General features: G+C 41.7%; 1 protein-coding gene across 1 annotated transcript; it reads right to left on the reverse strand.

Annotated features, from left to right (window-relative positions):
- Positions 1-1,987: 1,987 nt before the first annotated feature.
- Positions 1,988-3,724, reverse strand: LOC128739926 (protein croquemort-like). Its single transcript, XM_053835427.1, has 5 exons — positions 3,593-3,724; positions 3,227-3,532; positions 2,325-3,166; positions 2,176-2,266; positions 1,988-2,101 (listed from the first exon to the last, which is right to left on the reverse strand). The coding sequence occupies exons 1-5, from the start codon at positions 3,722-3,724 to the stop codon at positions 1,988-1,990; spliced, it is 1,485 nt and encodes a 494-aa protein (XP_053691402.1).
- Between the last annotated feature and the right edge of the window lie 19,892 nt (positions 3,725-23,616).

Raw genomic sequence — 23,616 nt, forward strand, 5'->3', positions numbered from 1 at the left:
GACGGCTCCCCACTCTATAAGCATTGTTGAAGATTGGGTGCGCTCCAGGAAACTAGAGCTAGCGCATCATAAAACGGAGGTTATCGTGGTGAACAACCGCAAGTCGGTGCAGCAAGCAAACATCAGCGTCGGGGACTGCACTATCTCGTCAACGCGGTCCTTAAAACTCCTGGGAGTCATGGTCGACGTCAAGCTCAAGTTCACGAGCCACGTCGACTGTGCCTGCAAGAAGGGTTCCACAGCTATTTCGGCATTGTCTCGTATGATGTCTAATAGCTCTTCGGTATATGGCAGCAAGCGAAGGCTTTTAGCCAACGTGGTCCAGTCCATACTTAGGTATGGCGGACCGGTGTGGTCATCGGCGTTAGGAGCCATAGCTACCTAGGTAAGCTGGAAAGTACCAATCGTCTCATGTGCTTGAGAGTGGCGAGTACGTATCGCACAGTTTCATATGACACAATCTGCGTCTTAGCGGGTATGATGCTTATTGGCATCATCATCAGTGAGGACGTAGAGTGCTTCAACCAACGTGGAACTAGAGGCATACGGAGTACCACAAGATCGGCCTCGATGACCACATGGCAGCGGGCATGGTCTGACTCCACAAAAGGCCGGTGGACACATCGACTTATCCCGGAACTATCCGGATGGGCCACGGCGAGGTCAACTTCCACTTGACACAGATTCTATCAGCCATGGTTGTTTTAGACAGTATCTGCACAAGTTCAGGCATGCGGAGTCCCCCGCGTGTCCCGAATGCGTGGATGTAGAAGAAACTGCAGAACATGTTTTCTTTATATGTCGCAATGTATATATGTTTCGTGTGTGCAAGAAGCAACATGCAGGCAGTGAGCGGACAGGACACTACTCCGGATAACTTAGCCCAAATGATGTGTTCTAGCACGGACGTCTGGGGAGCGGTCAATGCGGCTGCTACCCATATTCAATGCTTGAGCTACAGCGGTCAATGCTTGAGCTACAAAACCGCTGGAGAGCCGATCAACGGCAAGTAAATAGCCTAAATACCATAGTCCACTAGTTATCTAAGAGGATGCGTTAAGCACAATCACCCCTCTCAGAAGTATTATCGATAAGGTGGTGCCAGGGAGGATTGAGGCTGGAGATTCGAGTAGGTTTTTAGTGGGTCGGGATCCTCACGTCTCATTAGGGGGGTCGGGATCGCTAACCCCGCACTACCTGAGTTGTCTTCGCAGGTGTCTGATAGCACCGTATTTTCTCAGGTGCTCAGCAGATTTCCCTTTTCTTAAAAAAATGAATTACTTAGCCAGCTGAGGTCCTGTAGTTTGCTAATTCGCACAAAATTGGCACTCTACACCGACTACTAATTCTGGCCCTTTACGGACATGAATCATGGAGGCAGAAGGAAACTGATCGACCAGTGCATGTTGCTTTCAAGCGTAAACCTCAGCGATCAATACCTTATGGCAAAATGTAAAGTAGAGTGTGGCGCAGACGCATTCACCACAAGCTGTATCTAGCATACAAAAATTCTAATATAGTTGGGAGCTTGTTCAGACTGCCAAAATTATAATCAGAGACTGTAGACTCCGGGGCAGATCCCGCATACGGTGCATGTCTGCTCTCAAAGATGGTGTTCGAGGCCATTAGTGAACGAAAACCCAGGACCAACAGTACTAAAGGACCATAGTTCGATCGACACAGGATCGATAATAGACTATCAGCACTAAAGTGGCGATACGTACCGGCATTTTGTTGTAAATTTTTCATAAATTTCGAAAAAGTTTTAGGGCCTTCTCGATTTACAGCTAGTCAACCATTTTATTCTTAAGTTATCATGAAATTTACAACTTAATTAATAATATTTTAACACTTGTGATTTATCACGTTTTCCAAGGGACCTGTCGCTTGTAAAGAAATCCATCATATATTACATCTATATGAACGCAGGTAAACATTGTATAGCACACTCACAGTCGTAGTTTTCATCATATTTCAGTCATGGTTTTCAATTTTTCCAAACGAATATTGAGTAATACAGGGCAATTCCGAGTGCGACAATACCAACACCCAGCAATGCAAAACCTGTGTATATTCCAGCTGAACGAATGGTATCGATTGCCTATAAAAAATCGTACAAAGTAAGCTCAACCGTTATGTAATTTGCTAAACAAAAAGCTACCCAACAACACTTACTTTCAAATCGTCGATTTTTTCCTGCGATAGAACTACTCTTTGATTCACCCAAAACACTGGCAACAAAACGTCCGGTAAATCCTCGGTGACTCTGTAAGAATATTTGTGCATAAATTTTTTGAATCGAATATTTTTCGAATTCAACTTACTTCAAACCATAATCTTTGACATGTACATTGTACTGTAATCTGCCGTTAACCTCAAGAGGTATTCCAGAGAACGGATGCATTACGTACTGGAACTCATGCTTTTCGCGTATAGCCTGCAGCCCTTCTAGAGCATTCGAATAGGCTGGATCGGCCAGATAAAAATGCGGAAAACTTGCCAACAATGGAGCACCCGCTTTACAACCAGATATATCAAGTACGCCTCTCTTCAAATTGGGACATTGTGCTACCGGTGCGGTGCATTGGCATTCGGTTTCGGGAAAGTTGTGACCATTGTCGAAAACACGATTATCACCAACCCAAATTCGGCCATCTACTCCATTAAATTCAATATCTTTGCTAAATTTCAAATTGAAAGCACTACAAACATCGGTGATGAACAGACTAAAATCCTCCGGTGTGTTGATCTGAGCACTGGTCATTGGTGGATTCACTTGACCCGTAGAACCGTGAACCTTACCACATACATTACGAAAGTATGGGACCTGCGTTACATTGTTCCACGATGTCAACAGTCCAGAATTTGCCCATACGTCGGTACCGGAATGTATTTGGAACCAACCATCATATTCAACACTAGTATTTCTACCAGTGAAGTAGGCAAAACCATCCCATGGTGGAACTTCGAAGCCTTCAGGAAACATTGGAGCTAAGATTTGCAGTGCGTTCAGTAGTTTATCCTCAACTCCGTCAAATAGAATATCACGCACTAGAACATCTTTGTATGCGATTCCCGAATCAAGAAGATTGTTTTTTTCGATAATATTATTGACATAACCGATTGTTGTCTCATTAGCGCCAGATCCAACGAGCCTACTGATCGTCTAAAATAATATCGACTGCATCCTCAAATTATAATAATTTTATGAACTTGAGAAACTTACCATAAGAATGGTGTGCGGAGTGGTTACTATGTCGTTGTAGAAGTCTCCCTTCGACTGTTCCGGTACGTATGTCCAGGTCCGCTTCTGCCGAAAATTGATTGTGTGGTCAGTATTGAATGCAATGTCATGCCTTTCGTGATCCTCCAAAAACACGTACGGACCCTTTTCAACGAGCTTCGGGCGAATATTGTGATTGGTTATGTCTTCATGGTTCACCCAATCCCAAACATATATATCCAAATACTTGGGCACTTCAGAGGATAGCCAATTTTCGTACACTTGAGAGCCCGGCTCCATGATGAACTCCTAGCAAATGAGTGAATTCATATATATGTTAATGTTCGTAAAATGGTTATACATGCTTACTTTACGGGCTACGGAATCCACAATAGCTGGCAGCCCGAATCCGAAAAATGCTGCAAGTGCAAAAATTATGGCCACCCCAACGAAGGACCATACTTTTTTTGCCAAATTTGAACAATTACAGCAGCAGCACATCGTATTCTCAAGTGCACATTTAGCCGTACAGATTGGAAATGAATTTCTGTATAGCAGTCAAATGGCTAAAATAACGACATCATAAAGATATCGATTACACCGTCAGTCCATTGCAGCGGTTCTTATCAGTGAACTCTTTCGCGATTACCGCCGCTTAACATATTGGCAATTGGCAAAAAAAAGACGAAGCAGCATTTTTTATTGTCCCAGCATTAAATGATAATGTAAGAGAAAAACGTTAATCGTGTGAAATTTCCCTCAATTTTGTTATTATCGTCCAAGGTTGCTTATATTTTTTTATTTTCGAAGAAACGCTTTTAAATCGTCGTTCTACAGGTGAACCCCCAAGAAGCGAGCTTTCCACTGAGTTAGAAATTCATTCGCTCCCCTCTTCAAAGCAACCACGAGAGAGACAACGGAATGTCAAATAAAGTGCTGTTAATTTTAAAGTTCGTTACGTCGTAATAAAGCTAACAATTTGCACCTAGTTTCTATAATGACTGTCGACATGATAGTTTTCAAAGTCAACCTGGAGAATTTGTTTTATTTGCAATTTCAAAATTATGTACTTAAATTATAATAGCTAGGTAACGTGCTTTGTACGAAGCATTGTGCTACATTGTTAGATGAATAAATCATAATTTTTGATTAGTTGCTAATCCCACGAGCACTGCTTATCAATTGATAATGACCTTCGATCATGTGGTAAAGAGACCCACAGCAAAGCAACAGTCAGATAACCTGGACGACATTTAGTTTTCTATTACCGTTCAATAAGCGTAATATATTTTAGTTAATGCCGGATTTTGAAATTCTTGCTCGCAGTTAACAAAAACCTTTCAGTTTTTCCGCTAATTGCTGGTGAAAATAAATTCACACTAGTAAAACTGTCGTTCAAATTACCGTTGCAGTTAAAAATTATCTCGTACCGCGTAAAGATAACAAAATCCATCCAAATCGAAATTTTTGGCTGGAAACAATAACCTACGTGTAGGAAAACTTCGCAACAGAACAGTGCGTTCCAAGCTTTTTTTAAAAGCTCTGTTCGCTGTCAGCTATCCAATAAAGTCATTAACTTAAACAGAGATGAACATTCCAAAAAAATCTTGCACATACTGTTGACATGAGTGAGTAGAAAGGAAGCTAAAATGGATTATCAGCGTGATAAAATAAACATAAACTACCAAACTCAAACTTAATTATAAATCTTTCAGAAACCAATGGTGTTCTATATTTATTTAACTCTTAACTTCCCGAAACAGGTACACAAAAATATGCTCTTTGGAGTGCACACTATGAAAACATGTCTTCAAAATTTTAGCATAGCATAGCATAATCACGGAATATTTGTAGGTTGCATACCACTGCAATGCTACTTTGCTTTGACTCTTCGACTTATTATTTCGAGAACTGCACAATGTTGGGTTTCCTGGAGAATTCAAACCAAAACTGAGCAAACATTATATACGAGGTTGGTTCAAACAGTACCGCGAATTCTGAATTTTCGCGGGTTACGTATGTTCGATTTTCGATCTTTTTGTGGCGGTATGTTGGTACTCGTTACCCTCACTGATGTTGACAATTTCGGCCATTTTGAATGTTCAGTCAGTTTTTGACAGCTATTGTGCATGGATGTCTCCGATTTATGTCTATTCCTAAAAACGAATCAAAAAATTTGTATACAATTTTGTGTAAAAAACATCTTGAAGTGGACGAACATTTGCCAAATATTGACTGTTGCCTACGGCGAAGCTACTTTGGACTTTGAACGTTTTTCGGTGGTAAAAAATGTTATCAGAGGGTCGAGAAGATGTGAGCGATGAAGAGTGTTTTTGCACCATGATAACGCCCCTGCTCATGCATCATTACTTGTGCGCGAATTTGTTGCCAAAAACAACACTTCAATAATGCCTCACCCACCGTATTCCACAGACCTGCCCCCCTGTGACTTTTTCTTGTTCCCGAAACCGAAGAGGCTCATGAAAGGACGACGCAACGCCATGATTGAGGAGATAAAGACAGCATCGAAGGAGAAACTGAACAAGATCACAATAAATCAGAGGGGTTGTGCACATGACACGACCGCATGGTTGACGTAAGACTACGTAAGTCTCGTTGCTGCATGATCGTCCATCGTTGGACGAAAAATGTGCTTCCATATCAATTCTCTAACATAGAAGCTTCAATAGAAGCATAACCGCAAACTAAATACTAAATATGTGATATAGTGAGAACTGTTTACGTTGAACTAATTTACTATGGTTTGATAAAGGAAATTGGGCTATTTCAAATAATTAAACGGCTTTGTATTTTAAGACCAAATGGGTTAGTAAGAAATTTCAATTATATTGTTTTTTTGAGCGTCTTAGCTATATATTTTCACCTTAGAAATACTTATATCAATCGATCTAAAAATGGTGTTTGTATTGAAAAAAATACAGAAAATAATAGATATTTTGGGTAAGAACTTCAACACCTTTAAATTTGATTTAGAATAAAGTAGTTGATTTTATTTTATTTTATTTAACTTTAACGGACTCAGTCTTCTTGAAGTGTATCTGTGGGAAAAGTCGATTTGAGTTGACAATATTAACATCATTCTCAAATTGGCATAAAAATCCATCATTTTTTCATTCACTGTACAGATTTATAAACATAGATTATTGGATCCAATATTAGATTACAATTGGATTGGATTCCAATTGAATTGGAACCAATGTTAGATTACAATTGTATTGGATTGGATTGGATTGGATTGGATTGGATTGGATTGGATTGGAATGGATTGGATTGGATTGGATTGGATTGGATTGGATTGGATTGGATTGGATTGGATTGGATTGGATTGGATTGGATTGTATTGGATTGGATTGGATTGGATTGGATTGGATTGGATTGGATTGGATTGGATTGGATTGGATTGGATTGGATTGGATTGGATTGGATTGGATTGGATTGGATTGGATTGGATTGGATTGGATTGGATTGGATTGGATTGGATTGGATTGGATTGGATTGGATTGGATTGGATTGGATTGGATTGGATTGGATTGGATTGGATTGGATTGGATTGGATTGGATTGGATTGGATTGGATTGGATTGGATTGGATTGGATTGGATTGGATTGGATTGGATTGGATTGGATTGGATTGGATTGGATTGGATTGGATTGGATTGGATTGGATTGGATTGGATTGGATTGGATTGGATTGGATTGGATTGGATTGGATTGGATTGGATTGGATTGGATTGGATTGGATTGGATTGGATTGGATTGGATTGGATTGGATTGGATTGGATTGGATTGGATTGGATTGGATTGGATTGGATTGGATTGGATTGGATTGGATTGGATTGGATTGGATTGGATTGGATTGGATTGGATTGGATTGGATTGGATTGGATTGGATTGGATTGGATTGGATTGGATTGGATTGGATTGGATTGGATTGGATTGGATTGGATTGGATTGGATTGGATTGGATTGGATTGGATTGGATTGGATTGGATTGGATTGGATTGGATTGGATTGGATTGGATTGGATTGGATTGGATTGGATTGGATTGGATTGGATTGGATTGGATTGGATTGGATTGGATTGGATTGGATTGGATTGGATTGGATTGGATTGGATTGGATTGGATTGGATTGGATTGGATTGGATTGGATTGGATTGGATTGGATTGGATTGGATTGGATTGGATTGGATTGGATTGGATTGGATTGGATTGGATTGGATTGGATTGGATTGGATTGGATTGGACGATCTGGGAGAGTACCTTGCAGGCGGTGTTTACCAGCGTTATGCCGCGATAATCGCTACAGTCGAGCCACCCACTGTTTCTGTAGATGGGACAAACCACTCTTTCCATCCATTCCTCCGGTAGTTTCTCCACCTTCTAAATCTAGGAAATAAACTAATGTAGAGCCATTGCGTTTCGCGGTCATGCGAATAAAGCTCTGCTGGTAGACAGGTGGTTCGTACCGGCGGCTTTGTTGATCTTTAGCTACCCAATTTATTGCTTGACTGTTTGAAGATCAGGGGCTGGAATATTACTGTCTTCCATTAGCACTTCTAGATTAACTTCCGTTTCGCCTCCTTCGACAACTTCGCAGTATTTATACGCAGAACTGCTTCCACATGTCAACTACCTCGCACTCGTTTGTGATCAGCTTCCCTTGTCCCTATATATAACATGTTTCGGTGTGTAGCCCTTACGAGTTTGGATCAATTTCTCGTAAAACTTGCGCGTGCTATTGGCACACAATAGTTGTTCTAGTTCTTCACAATCACTGTCCTCCTTTTGGCGCTTCTTACTTCTCAGAATCGTGGTCAACTGGTTCCTTGCTTGTCGATTTTTGGCCAAGTTCTCCTCAGATAGTTTTTCGGAGCTGACACTTTTTTCCTCTCCCTCCACCGCTTGTTGACATTTCCCATCAAACCAATAATTTTGTATTCTCCGGGGCTCTTCACCTAGTTCACCTCTCTGAAGGCCAAGCGTATTCTGTACCAACCACTTTCGAAGGTTTTGGCACCTAACTTCTCGGGCGTGCCTTATCCAGTATTCGTACGTAGTTCTCTGCAGATTGTGGGTTATCTTACTGCGTAATGTTCAGCCGAGGAGGACGGCTATGACGTTCCTGATATACGGTTGACAGTTTTGAGTGATTAACTGATGATCAAAGCCAATATCCCCGTCAACCCGTATGGAACGTATATTCATGATGTCAGGGGAAATCGACCATCGACGTACGGTCATTCATAGTACATTAATCAGCTTCAGGCTTCGGGAATATTATTGCTTGAATGTTCGTAGTAAGGTGAGTTTATGTAGGTTGCCATACTGGGGCCACGCTATCCAGTCTCATGATGGGGCTACCATCTTAGCCTTAGTGCGAGTTGCCACGTTCCTAGTTTGCACCGGGTTTGGTTACCCAATCTCCGCTAAGGCTACTCATGTTCCGGTTGGAACCACAAAGATGTAAAGATAGGAGTTGCTGGATCTGGGGCTAAGGACCACTGCGGTTCTATATTGTATCTGCAGGTACGCGAAGCACCGATATTATGCCCCTTACCACCAAGAATTGATCGCAGAATATTACGCCTTTGGACACCATGATCTCGTCGGTTGTTTTCTCAACGTCCACGCTGCGTGGGCGTAGAGTGTCACGTGGAGAACCAGGGTCTTGTAAATTGCCAGTTTTGTGCGAATTTGAAGACTGCGGGATGCTACGCTATCTCTCTGTCCGTAAGCCAGAACAGGGATAACATCATTGTCACATGTCACTAGCCTACCAAGGTAACTAAAGTATCTCTGTCTATCACCACCGCTGCACAAACACTCGAGGTCTCTTCCACTATTCTACTGCTACCGTCGATGAAATTATTATAATTATAAATTATTATATTATAATGCAAATCCTGATAGGTACTGCCTTCATTCATATTTATTTATTTATTTCGTCAACCGATGTAGACTAGTATAATGCATATACAGTTTCTTATATAGAAGTCTTATAATTAGATGGTGATTAAAAAGTGTTCTTATTCCTTTGTTTCGTTATCTACGCGTTATGATTACGTATTGAATTAAAGTGATGTTTAAGTCTATGCCGAGACATTGTAAAGTCAATGGTTTCGCAGTATTGATTGTACGCTGCCATCATACGATTTAGTGGACCGAATTTTGCATAATTAGTACGATAATGGCTTATGGCAAATAAATTTCGATTACGAAGTTGCCGGGTAGGTGTATAAAAGTTCAGTTTTGATAAAAGTGTTGCTGAGTCAATACGGTGCGAAACGATATCGTTTACAAATGAGACCATTGCATAAATACGACGCTCTTTTAATGATTGTATATTTATGAGCATGCAGCGTGCTTCGTATGATGGAAGAGGAAATGCTGTCCAACCTAATTTACGAAGAGCATATAAGAGAAATTGTTTTTGTACTGATTCTATTCTTTCTTCGTGCGTGATTGAAAAAGGAGACCATACAATACTGCAGTATTCCAGTATTGACCTCACATAAGCAATATATAGTGTTTTGATGGTGTATGGATCTGAAAAATTATAGCTAAAGCGTTTAATAAAACCTAGCATGTTGTTTGCTCTGTGTATTATTGTGTTATAATGGTCGATTAAAGTTAGTTTGGAGTCTAAGATAATTCCTAAATCCCTAACTTTTTCACATTTTTCTACTATTTGATTTCCTAATATGATTGATATTTCCGGTGTAATTCTTTTTCTGCTAAATGATATAAGGTTGCACTTTTTTACATTAAGTTTTAATAAGCTTTTTTTTACACCATATGTAGAATATGTGTATTTCGTTCTGGAATACATTGATGTCTTCTTCATTTCTTATTTCCAAAAAGAGCTTCATATCGTCGGCATATATTAGCACTTTAAGTTCCTTGAGAATGAAGGAAATGTCGTTTACATACAAGATAAAAAGAAGAGGTCCCAAATGAGAGCCTTGAGGAACACCAGAAGTGACTTGAATTGGATTCGAGGTCTTTCCGTTAAATTTAATTATTTGTTGGCGATTAGTTAAATACGATTCAAGCCATTTCAGGAGCCCTGGCTCAATTCCAATTTTTTGCAATTTGAAAAGCAGCATTGGTATGTCAATGCGATCAAATGCCTTGCTAAAGTCCGTATAGAGTGCTTCTACATGGTTTCCATTATCCATTGCATTCAGTGAGTGGTCTATGAATTCCAGTAAATTTGTCGTAGTCGAACGTCCTTTGAAGAAACCGTGTTGCATTTCTGTAATTCTGTTTTTAATTTGAAGGAATAGTTTTTCATTGATAATAGCTTCAAAAAGTTTTGGAATGCAAGAGATAATGGCAATACCACGATAATTACGCACGTCAGATTTCCGGCCCGATTTAAAGATAGGCACCAGAAATGAGCTTTTCCATATTTTTGGAAAGATTCCGGATTTTAGTGATAAGTTAAAAAGCCAAAACAGAGGAGCAGTGAACTCTATTGCAAGATTTTTTATGAATACTGGAGGGATTCCGTCAGGCCCAGGACCTTTTGAGGCATCCACATTTTTCAAAGCCTGCAAAATATCCTGAGCGTGAAGTTGGTTAACGCCAATATCCATTGAAGAATCCGGAAAAAATGCAAAATAGTCGCGATCGCGATCTTCTTCAGAAAATGTTGTATAGATTTCTTGAAAAAATTTTGCAAAAAGCTTACAAATATTTTCCGAGCTATCCCCAACATTTTCATCAAGATGCATTATGGATGGAAAATTGTCAGATTTTAGTTTAGTTTTCACGTAATTAAAGAAGTTTTTAGGACTGGACTTTATTTCAAGTTCAATTTTTGAATTGTACTCTTCAAACGCATTGCTGATTGCAAAATTTAGCTGGTTGCATACGTCCAAATATCTTGCTAAATTTTCAGTACTGGCATGTTTTTTATAATTTTTATGGACCTTTTGTTTGCGATTTTTCAAGTTCTTAATCTTACTGTTATACCAGACTGGACTTTTTGTATTTTTGTGACGTCTTCTTTTCTTTAACGGTATGTTCTGTATCATTACTTCTAATAAAATTTTATAGAATGTGTCTACAGCAACTTCGACATTTTCTTCATTCTTGAGAATAAGTTGCCAATTAACACAGTTTAATCTACGTCTAATGTTTTCATAGTTTGCCTTTTCGTATTCAAAAACTTCTTCGAACTCGCAATCGTTGGGTCTATGGTATTTGTGTATAAATAAAGAATATTCAATTGCTGTGTGAAACGCCTCATTTTTCCATAGTGGATTTAATGATTCAGTCACACAGAAGTCTTCATAAATGTTCGTAAGCAAAAAATCTAGATAGCAATTTTGTTGGTTTTTAATATGGTTAATTTGGTTCAGCCCCAAATTGGCAGTTTTGTCGAAAATAAACTGCAGTGTTTCATTCTCCCCAACGATTGGGAGTAAGATGCATTCATTTTCAGAGTCTGGAATGAAGTCAGCATGGCGTTGATTGAAGTCTCCATAAATGTGAACTTTAACCTCGGGAGGCAGTTGTGATAGAATGTGTTCGGCAATTTGGAAAAATGCTTCGTAAGTTGTTTTATGAGCTTGGTCTGGAGGAAAATACACCGAGGCGAATACATGTGTTTCTCCTGCTAAATGTGATTTTACCCAGACATGCTCGAATTCTTTAAATTTTGTTGTCGTTATAATTTCGGAATTGAAATTAGACGACAAAGCTATGAGGACTCCGCCACCCGACTTCTTTTGAGACTCAAGAAAATTTCTGTCGTCTCTGAATACGTTAAAGGCACTTCCAAAAATTTCTTCACTTTTTACGCTTTCATTCCAGCTTGTCTCAGTTGCCAGAATAACAGAAAAGGATGAGCTATGTAAATTTTTATAAATTTCCTTCATTTTGGCTGGACTTTTCATGCGATTGAAATTTTGACAATAAATCAATATTTCAGTCACATTCTGTTTTAGTGAAGAAATTGACGGAAGAGGGTCGGTTGAAGAAATACTTAAATTAGTTACCTCTTTCTCATCGAAAGGAGTCGTTACTTCCGAAAATTCTGGTTGGTGCTTCGGACCGGATGGCTAAATTTACCGGCGCTTTCCCTCGCACGTTGCAGGTACTGGATTCTCTGATTGTTGAGATGCCGTCGATAACCTTCCAAGTCGTCAGATGCTGCCTGTTTCGGTACACCAAATTCCTCATGTACCTCGAAAAAGATTTTCTGCAGGTCCTGCGCAGAGACCGGTAGTCCTTCTGAAGCCAAATTCACTTTTATGCTGGTGTTCGTCATACCTTCGTAGCAGAACGTCGGTTCCTTGTCGTGCATGTATGCCAGGTAAAGACGAATGAGATACATAATTTTCGGATCTCGCAGTCGCGCTTTCAGGAAACGTCCGTCTCCGCCAGCTGATTGCTGCGTTAAGCTGACGATAGGTGGACGCATCGGGTCGGGTGTCCAGGTAGATGTTGAGTGCGATGATGACGTTGACGGTGTTGACGCAGTGCTATTTCCCGCTGGTGGTGATTCAATTCTATTGTGTTTTGTCTGGTGGCCCGTGTGGTAGGGGTTTAGAATTTCACCCTTTTGGAAGTCAATAAACTTTGGCACTGAAAGTCCTGCAATTGGGTGGTCCGTATTTGATGGTGGACCAGCAAATTGTACTTTCGCTGTGGCCAGTAGCTGTTTGTCCGAAGCATTCGTACGGGTTTGGTTACCGATTCTATGATTGCTATTTATATTGTTCTTAGTTTTGATGCGCTGTTGTTTACTGCGTTTTCTGCTACGTCTGGCTTTTTCCGCAGCTCTTTCCTGAAGCCTACGAGTCCGTTGTTTGGCGTCATACATCGACCAGTTCTGCATCCAGCGCCATTTATTGCCCAAAAATCGCCATCCTGGAGATGAATGGTCAGTCTTAGGTTGTAGATTTTCATTATTTGCTGATGAAGCTTCTGCTAATTCTTCCTGTAATGTCTTCTGTGGCGGCGAAACAGCTGTTGCATTCGTTTCAACAGCAGACACAGCTGTTGAGACCAATTTTACCTCGTCCAGAATTTCGCGAAGGGTTGACTCGCAATTATATTGAGGTAATGATGTGTCGGCTCTTTCCATCGATAGAGCCATGTCGGTTGTCAGGCTTGATAGCCGTTCGTCCAAATATTTTTTTATTTTTTGTGACATCATTGAGTTTGCTTCGTTGATGCCAGTTATGGTCGTGTGCGCTTGTGAGTCACACGACTGAATGTGCTGACTGACCGCGTTGCACATTTTGTTGTTATTTGTGTTTATTGCTGCCAATGTTACTTTAACGTCGCTGAGCAGTTGTTCGATGCTATCGAAAAGTTCCGATACCAGGCAGAATTTCTTTAAGTCAGCAGCAACACGATGGTTAGCGTCGGTCTGTGAGGTAATGGCCTCTATGAGCTGCTCCTGTTGATGAAGCAGCTTCCTCACGTCGGCCTCCTTCCGTAGTATTTCCTGGCAATCGGCGCACATAGGCACCATGAAAGCCGTGATAAAATGCTCACGCTGCCGCTGCACTCCGATGCAAGCTGCATGATATTGTTTGTTACAATATTCGCACTTCCATAGGAAGCGGTCGTCACTGATACCACACGATTTAACTCCGCACGGCATGATTGATGATAAAAACGCGCGATTAAAACACAAAATTATTCACTATGTTATTGGTAAAAACGCTTACGCGACGGTTTAAGCGGTAAAATAAATATAATTTAAAATTATGAAGAGCGCGCGCAGCAGCGATTCGAAAACGCGTGCGTCCGGTGTGACTGCCACTTTTGATATCTAGCTGAGAGACAAAGCGGCCTCAAATAGGATCTAATAAACTAGCTGATTGTCCGATCCTATTTGAGGCCGCTTTGTCTCTCAGTCACTTGTACATCTGTCATTGTAACAAAAATTCTCATAATGCAAAAAATAAAACCTTTTTTCTTCATTTGAATGTGTTTACTCTCTTTGTTCCCCTTCCCGTTCTGTTGTCCTCCAGCCACTTGCAGATCTGCCTCCTTCTCGGTAATCCCTATAAAGCAAGGCCTTTTTTATGTTTTTGAACGTCTCATTTGTTAATGGCCACACTATTCCCCCTTTTAAAAATCCAGCCGCTTGTACAACTGCTATCGATCCAAATGCAAGAGAACTGCACCCTTTAAACGTCTCCCTCGTTTGTAAACCCCCATGCGCTGATTCTTTTATGTCAAAAAACATATCTGGCAAACATTCCGAAACTTTGACGTTTCGCAATTATGGCATAACGTACATTCATACTTTCGTTCCTCGGACACCTCCGGTCAACAGCGGAGGGAGGGGGGGTGTTGGCTTCTTCCCAGTCAGCTTCCCTTTCTGTTACGTAGCTAGTTTTGTATCTGTTTGCTCCTAAAACTCTTTATAATGGAAGCGAAAAAAAAGTTTGTTTCCATTTATCGACGGTTCTCGTCTACAGCCCGGATGTCGTTGGCTAAGCTCCGTCGCCACGAGCCTCTGGGTCTGCCTCTTCTACGCTGTCCTTGGATTCCAGTCGAGTGCTGCTCTGCAAACCTCGTTCGCTCCTTTCCTCAAAGTGTGTCCGATCCACTTCCACCTACGTTTACGAATTTCTGTGGCTATCGGCCGTTGATGACACCGACGATGGAGTTCCTCATTGGATATCCAATTATCAGGCCACCAGGCACGAATAATGTATCGCAGGCACCGGTTAATGAATACCTGCAGTTTTGCGTTGTCTCCGCTGAGACGCACCACGTTTCGCAGGCATACAGCAGTACGGATTTAATGTTTGAATTAAAGATTCGGGTTTTCGTACGTAGAGTGATCTGGTTTGAGCGCCAAATGTTTCGCAGACCTGCAAAGGCACCCCTTGCCTTCCTGATCCGTGTGGCTATATCAGTCTTGGTACCACCATCGGGCGTTGTTTGGCTACCAAGATATTGAAAGGCGGCTACCTGCTCAACTTGTTGTCCCGCTATTGTGAAGTTGGTGGCATTGTGAGTGTTCACTACCATAGAGTTTTCGCTACATTGACTGTGAGACCTGCTGCTTGGGAGCTCACGGAGAGGTCATCTAACTTGCTCTGCATGTCATTTCGGTGTTGTGCGAGCAAGACAATGTCGTCGGCTAGGTCGAGGCCATTTAGCTGCTCCATCGTTAGAGAATTCCAAGGCAATCCTCGATTTGGTCTACTGTCAATTGCTCCAACTAATATCTCATCCATAACGATGAGAAACAGAAGCGGTGATAAAATGCAGCCCTGTCTCACGCCAGCAGTAACCCTTATGGGGTCGGGCAAGACGCCGTCGTGCAAGACCTTGCACGAGAACGCCTCATACTGAGCCTCGATGAGATGGACTAGCTTATCTGGAACTCCTCTACGCCTAAGTGCGCCCCAGATGTTTTCGTGGTTGAGCCGGTCGAACGCCTTTTCGAAGTCAACGAACATCAGCAGAAGAGAGTCCTGGAATTCGTTGATCTGCTCCAATATAATGCGGAGCGTTGTGATATGGTCTACACATGATCGGCCAGCACGGAATCTAGCTTGCTGCCGCCGGAGAGTAGCGTCGATCTACTCCTGGATCCGGTTGAGGATTACCTTACAGAGTACTTTGAGAGTAATACAGAGCAACGTGATGCCACGCCAGTTACCGCATTCCGTTAGGTCTCCTTTCTTAGGGACTTTGACCAATATGCCCTGCATCCAGTCCACCGGAAAAGTTGCGGTTTCCCAAATATTGTTGAAAAGCTGATGCATCATCTGGGCTGACAAAGATGGGTCAGCTTTGAGCATTTCGGCTGAAATACGATCTATCCCTGGCGCTCTATTGGATTTCATACTCATGATGGCTGCTACAATTTCATCCAGCGATGGCGCCTCCGAGTTCACGCGATTTATTCGACGAACTGTAGGCGTCGTACGCTGCTGGTTTTGTTGGTCTCTGACATTTGAAACTCGGAAGAGTTGTTCAAAATGTTCAGTCCATCGCTTAAGCTGTTCTGTACGGTCAGTCTGACCAGCTCTGTCCTTTAGTGGCATCTTTGTATTCATCCTGGCACCACTAAGGCGGCGAGAAATATCGTACAACAAACGGATATCACCATTGGCGGCGGCGGTTTCTCCTTGTTCGGCTAGGGAGTTAGTCCAGGCTCTCTTGTCCCGCCTACAAGCACGTTTAACAGCCCTCTCCTGTTCGGCGTATCGTTGACGATACAGCTGGCAACTGTTTTAGCCGATCTGGTCCGCGCTCGCTCAATGCCGGCTTTCGCCTCTCTCCGCTCGTCGATCTTCCTCCAAGTTTCATCCGAAATCCACCCCTTCGCCCGCTGCGCGCTTTGCCGAGGGTTTCATCACTGGTCGTGATGAAGGCGTTCTTGATGCCGGTCCATTGCTCTTCGACGGTTTCACTAGGTGGCAACTCCGAGGCTCGAGGTTCAAGTTGTTCGACAAAGGCCCTTTTCACCTCAGGATTCTCCAATCGGCGGACGTCGTAGCGGCACCCAACTTTCTCCTCCCGTCGTTGGACACGTGCGACGCGCAGACGTATCTCAGCGATAACAAGATGATGGTCGGATGCAATGTCAGCGCTGCGTTTGTTGCGTACATCAAGAAGGCTCTTTCTCCATTTCCGGCGGATGCAGATGTGGTCGATTTGGTTTTCTGTTCGGCTGTCGCGGGAAACCCACGTGACTTTATGTACTGGTCTATGGGGGAAGAGCGATCCACCAATGACCATGTCGTTATTACCACAGAATTCTGTAAACAGCTCCCCGTTTTCGCTCATCTCTCCTAGGCCATGGTGTCCCATGACGCGTTCAAGGTCCGCGTTGTTTGAGCCAATCTTCGCGTTGAAGTCGCCCATGTGAATTTGGATGTCCCCCTTCGGGATTTTCTCAACCACGCTGTTCAGCTGGCTGTAAAAACTCTCTTTCTCCTGCAGGTCGGCAGCATCTGTTGGCGCATAGCACTGGATTGCCGTAAGGTTCCTAACCCGTGTTCTGAATCTGGCAACGATTATTCGCTCATTTATTGGTTCCCACTTCATCAGGGCCGCATGTGCCCCTAGGCTCAGTAGGAATCCAACTCCTCTTTCTCGAGTAGCATTTTCACCTCGTATGCCAGAGTAGAGCAAGACTTGCCCGGATTATGTTCGCCAGTACCCAGCCAGCGGACCTCGCTCAGCCCCAGGATTTCAAGCTTCAGGCGGCTAGCTTCCCTTGCAAGTTAAGCCAGCTTGCCCTGCTGGGCAAGGGTCAGTATATTCCATGTTCCGATTCGTGTCCGTGTTTTCATGCTAAAGGTCGTTGCCACTAATCCGGAGAGATTTCTTCTTTCATAAAGTGTTAAAGTCAAGGGTTAAAGTGACTATAATACAAAAACACACACACACAAAAAGAGTTGGTACGATCTAGTTGCAGATTTTGTTGATCGTTTTACAGAAGCTTCTCGTATCGTGCCTAGTGGAGTAACCATCCACCTGTGCACTAATGCAATTCCAGTGTTGACAATTGTTACGCCGGTGAAGTCTATTCTTTTAGACCTCTCTAGCCTTTCTATATCGCTCTCTGTTCTGACCCGTCGCAGTAATACTCAACGTGTGGGTTTTGACTTGGTTCTTCTAATCTGGCCCTCGTTGGCATTCTGAGTCAAAGTCATAGGAAGTAGCTATTTGTCAGGCTAGATTTACTGATCGTATCATGCATGTGCTTCATACTCCTACTCGTTCAGGCTCTACAATTCGTTCTTTAATTCACTCATTAATGTCTCTTGAGTGCTCTACGGTAACTACCATTTGATATTCAGCTGTAAAGTCGAAAGTAGAAAATCACAAAAAGTCGAAAAAGTCAAAACCCAGAAATCAAAAACCTTAAGTCATCAATCTAAAGTCAAAAATCAAAAATCAAAAGTCAAAAATCAAGAGACAAAAGTCAAAAGCCAAAAGTTACAAAGTTATAGTTCAATTTTGGAATACATCTGAATTGATAAAATATCTCGGTAGAGCGTTATGAAAAATTAAAGAGGGAAAATTATACTAGGTATCCAGGTAATTTTTTCGTGAAAATCAAAATTTGAACTTATCTTCAGTGAACTTTCATGAAAAAATAGATTGATCGCACCGATTTTACGATGTTGCTCGTTGGATGGTTAAATTAACAGTCAGCGCAATCGTTTTATATCAAGTGTGCTAGTAGGGTTGGGACCACCCAAGAAAAGAAAGTACCAATTGCATCAATTCATAAAGTTCACTTTCATAGAATGAAACCGGATTTAAAGTCACAATCGTCGATCGTTTGAGAAGTTCAACAGTCAGAAACTAATGAACCATACCTGTTGTATGAAAAAAAAACGCAATGAAAGCTTCTTAATTAAAGGTGTTATGAAGTGACGAACGTAGGTTACGTATTAACTACTTGTAGCCGTTTAGAGCTTTTTTAATCAACTCTTGATACGAACATTTCCACCTTTCAGATTGACCGATTCCGTCTTGCTTGTCTCACCGGTAGTTTCACTGCCTTTCTTTAATCATGTTGCTGTACTTCACAGTTAGGATTGTTGGTTTATGGTCTTTTTATCTTCCATCTTCCATTCAAGATGATGAACACCGCGTAGCAGCGTTGACAACCTCATGTTAAAGCTCGGTCGTAATCAGATAGTGTCTGTAGTCCATCGGAGAGCAGTCCATCGACAAGAACCGGGAAAAAAATTACGACTTACATCGCACCTTACGAAACTACAACCATACACTATTATGTCTTCGATCAGTCTATTTATAAAAGTTCGATCGCGGCAGATGATTTAATTAAAAAAATTGTCACATATACAATGCAATCACGGGGATGTTGTGATGTCGATTAACATTAAAATGATCAGTTGGGAGAATGTCATATTGTATTTGGCTTATTTTGCTTATTATAAATTGCAATCATATAAATTTTCTACCCTGAAGTCAGAAGATGAACCCAATGCTGTAATGGCGCTAGTCAGCTTAAAAACCTTCAACACAATTAAAAGCATGGTCTTAGTTAAGTATGTTTCTGGTAGCTTACCTGTACGGACGAAGGTACGTGAATCTGAAACAAAAAAAATCTCTTATTATTTTCATTTTTTACTTTTTAACGACTTCAACATTTCAATATTCAATGAAAATTTAATATCGTTATAGTATATAATTTATTAATTTAATTATAGCATATGTAAAATGACACCTTCTCAAAAAGTATGTCACTGCTAAAAGCTATATAATTCAATTACATACATCATTGTTATTTGTCCCTACAAATGCGATTCATGTGGTACCTAGTAGAAGAATGCAACAAAGTAAAATGTTGAAATTAAGTTCAATTTTGCACAAAAGCCCTTTACACGCTAAAGTAGAACGCAAATTGCTCGATGCATAAATGCTTTGTAAAAACCAAACAAAAAGCAAAAAGCTTTGATTGGTCACCGGACCGGACACTCGCAAGTGCTTTTCGCAGATAGAAAACCACTCTTTAAGTGCTCATCTAGGCTATTTTCAGAAGACCGATGCCTCTCGACGTGAATGATTGATGAATATTGCTTAATCACTAATTAATCATTATTTAAGAACTGAAACCGCCGTTACTCGATCCATTAACATGAATGCAATTATATTTCGCACATTCGCACGAACCACAACCGTTTTCCCGTTGGAAGCCTTTAAAAGTTAGCGGACCGTCCGTGATATGTATTAAAAGCGGTTGAATGTTACAGAGAATAAAATGTCCAACATTCTGTTGTTTTATCAAAAGAGAATCATTAGCCATTGGGAATAGTCCTACAGCTGGTCCCGTTAAGCTCTTCGCAGGTAAATTATACAATTACTCACGAACACAAGTCGTAAACCGGGCAACGCATTCCTGACGACACCGGCTTTCTTACCCTTTACTTTCACTAGTTACCGCGTCCATTTCACTAGTGTTCTTCCTGCGATGCTTATCTCCACGGCACCAGAGATGAAATCGAAATCGGCTCCCGGTGATATCAGTCTTCCGCAGTCATCACTGAGAGAGAAAGAGCCAGGCAATTTTCCTTGTAGCTAACGGTATACCGAAGACGTTGTTCTATCATCAAGCGCCAACCCGCTGGAAGCAAAAATCTTTAAAGACTGGTAGAACCGCACGTTAGCCAAGAGGAACACCATCATTTTTTTTCTACTGGTCTAATTATCTAATCCGACTTAAATCGCATGAGCGTTTTATCTCAACCGGAGCCAGATACGACCGAACAGGAAAAAAATATTTTCACACTGGCCCTGCGCCATCAAACTAACAAGCCACTACGCTGTTCATAATTGTCCAACAGAACAGAGAGAAATGCAATGAATCAAAACAAAAAATGAAGTTATATTAAGTCAATTGTGCATATTTTTGGTCAGGATTTTGAGAAGATCAGACGTCTGTTAGAAAGTGAGAAAAATGTTTTAATAAATTCTACTATGCTTTTTGACGCAGACCTACGTCTTACCGTAGGGTGTCAATCCAAAATTCAGATTTAGTCCAGGCTTTTCCAATTCAGATCGGATTTTGATGGTTACCAACGCATGCCGTTGGATTCATAAAAGCAGCATGCAGAAATTATGTAGTTTCCAGGAAAACGTTGTTTTCTAGTCGCTAGATAGTGAAAATTACCGAAAATTTTCAAGGTTCAATTTCGCTATACAGTTTTCTTGTGATAACCCTGCTTCCCAGGCACGGACGATCATTATATACATCAAGGGCTACTGCTGCTGCTGTGCTGTGGCTACTGCTGCTGCTTCAAGAAAAAGAAAAAAACAGCAAACCCGACACTAGGAGGAGAGGGGGAGTGAAGAACTCGACCAGTTGTATCCCTTTCACGACACACGGAAGTTCTATCAAAGACACGACGAATCTCGCAAAGGTTTCGTGCTGCCGCGGACCAAAATGTGCAGAGATACAGGTGGAGGTATTCTGACTGACGACCCTGCAGTGATCGAAAGGTAGAAGTAGTACTACGGTGAACACCTGACTGGCGTGCAGGCAGAAGACCGTGATAGTGAAGGAAGTGATTTCATTGGTACAACAAACAACGAAGATGTGCCACCCCCATCGATAAGTGAAATTAAAGAAGCCATCATGCGGCTGAACAACAACATAGCAGCAGTAAAAGGTGACATTGGAGCGAAACTTATTAAAATGAACCCGAACAAATTGGCCAGCTGTTTGCATCAATTGATTCTCAAGATTTGGAATACGGAACGACTACCGGAGAAATGGAAAGACGGAGTTATTTGTGTTATCTACAAGAAAGGCGATAATCAAACGAAGCAAAGCCATGGGTATAAACGTCCTGTTGAGAACTAGACCCTTCTTTATCGACAGACTTCGCAGCCGGTTATTAGAGTACAGGACAATTATGGGGATAGTGCAACGATCCTACTGAGTCTATAGCAGCATCTCCCAGCCAAGATGCGAACATCTAATCAATTTATCTGTTTTGCCGATAACGTGGATGCTTTCGGTAGAATATTTGAGGCGGTGAACGAATAATACACCAGACTAAAATGTAACTAATGGCCAACTATTTGAGTGCAGGACAATTACGGGACTATTTCAACTATCCTACTGACACTATAGCAGCTCCTCCCGGCCGAGATTCGAACATACGACGACTGGCTTGTTAGGCCAGCATCGTACCCCGAAGCTTACTGGGCGCGGATCAGTATTTGATAGAAAAGTACAAATAAAACTTTAAAAGCGATCGTCATGATAAAGTGAAACCCGCTTCATCGATGCTGATGAAAACCAGTTTTGATACTTCATTGAAACTGAAGTTTCATTGCGTCATTGTTGAGTGACGATTTGCAATTGAAAGTGACGTTGTCTACTAATCGTGCTACAGGCTGCACACCACACGCGTGTATATACCCGGTAAGAATTATCGGACAGACGTCTTACAACACAAGCAAAACTTTTGCTTGCGTCTGTCGGGCGACAAATTTGTACTGTGAGGCATATTGTGTATATCTTCTTATAGCTTCATGTGTATGAATAGAAAAATGTGTATGCTGCATATTCTTTAGACTTTAGGGAAGACCCATACCACACGCACATGAATTGCCTGTACAGGGTGTTCAACAAGTTCGAATACAACTTTTCATCGTTCAAGGGCTACTGCTGCTGCTTCAAGAAAAAGAAAAAAACAGCAAACCCGACACTAGGAGGAGAGGGAGAGTGAAGAACTCGAGCAGTTGGATCCCTTTCACGACACACGGAAGTTCTATCAAAGACACGACGAATCTCGCAAAGGTTTCGTATCCAAGCGTGGGAAGCTTCCACTGGTGTTTAACGAGAAAAACGTGGAAATCAACGCAGCGTACTATAAGACCGAGGTTCTGGAGAAGGTTTTGGCCCCGGCACTTCGTGACCTCTACGGGAAAGAACATTACGTCTTTCAACAGGACGGCGTTCCGGCCCACACGACGAATATCGTCCAAGCGTGGTGTCGGGAGAATTTGACTGACTTTCTCGATAAGACTTTGTGGCCTCCCAGCTCCCCGGATCTTAATCCCCTGGACTTTTATGTATGGTCGTACCTCATGGCCAAGAAGAGCGAACATAATGTGAGCACTATGGATCAATTTAAGAATTTCCAAGATCTGCATAAAGCACAAGGGGGGGGAGGAGGGTGTTTCCACCAAATATGTCGTAAAGGTTCTCAATAAACACTGCTTCAATAAAAATTGACTCAGAAAAGAATATCTTGTACACTCAAGTCGCTTTTTACGCGAGGGATACGTCCCGCGTAAATTCCGAAATTCGCGTTAAAAAAACAAAATTTTGCGTAAAAAAAACTTTGTGGATTTCAACACTACGCGAAAAAATAGACGTTTTGAGCACATCCGCGTAAATTCCGAAATTCGCGTAAATAAAACCGCGTAAATTCCGAAATTCGCGTAAAAATAGTCACGTAAAAACCAAACCGCGTAAAAAGCGACTTCAGTGTATTTTCATTTTTTAAACAAATTTTTAAAGTGTATTTGAACTTATTGAACACCCTGTATGTAGCACCCCTGTATGGCGTGTAGCATGTACCCAGTAGCTCTATTAGTAGACCGCTTTATCAGAGCTGCGGCTCCTTCTGAACGTGAAACAATGGAACCCTGTATAAAAGATCATTTGAGCACTTGCTACTATTGAGCGAAAGTTACTACGGACTATCATCTATACCTATAAAGAAGGATTTCTGTCTGTCTGTCTGTCTGTCCGTATGTTCCTTATAGAATCGAAAACTACTGAACCAATCGGCATGAAAATATGCATGTAGAGGTTTTTTGGGGCCAGGAAAGGTTTTAGTGATGGTTAGAAACCCCTCCCCCCACTAAGAGGGGGGGCTTCCAT

This window comes from Sabethes cyaneus, chromosome 3 (genome assembly GCF_943734655.1).
Source record: "Sabethes cyaneus chromosome 3, idSabCyanKW18_F2, whole genome shotgun sequence".
In the NCBI taxonomy this organism is placed as follows: Eukaryota; Metazoa; Arthropoda; class Insecta; order Diptera; family Culicidae; genus Sabethes; species Sabethes cyaneus.

Bases quoted from the DNA above. Each gene is read 5' to 3' on its own strand.
- LOC128739926 (XM_053835427.1), bottom strand. From the start codon at position 3,724: ATGTGCTGCTGCTGTAATTGTTCAAATTTGGCAAAAAAAGTATGGTCC. The intron at 2,267-2,324 runs GTAAGTTGAATT...ATATTCTTACAG, and splicing joins GTCAAAGATTATGGTTTGAA to AGTCACCGAGGATTTACCGG. The intron at 2,102-2,175 runs GTAAGTGTTGTT...GATTTTTTATAG, and splicing joins AAAAAATCGACGATTTGAAA to GCAATCGATACCATTCGTTC.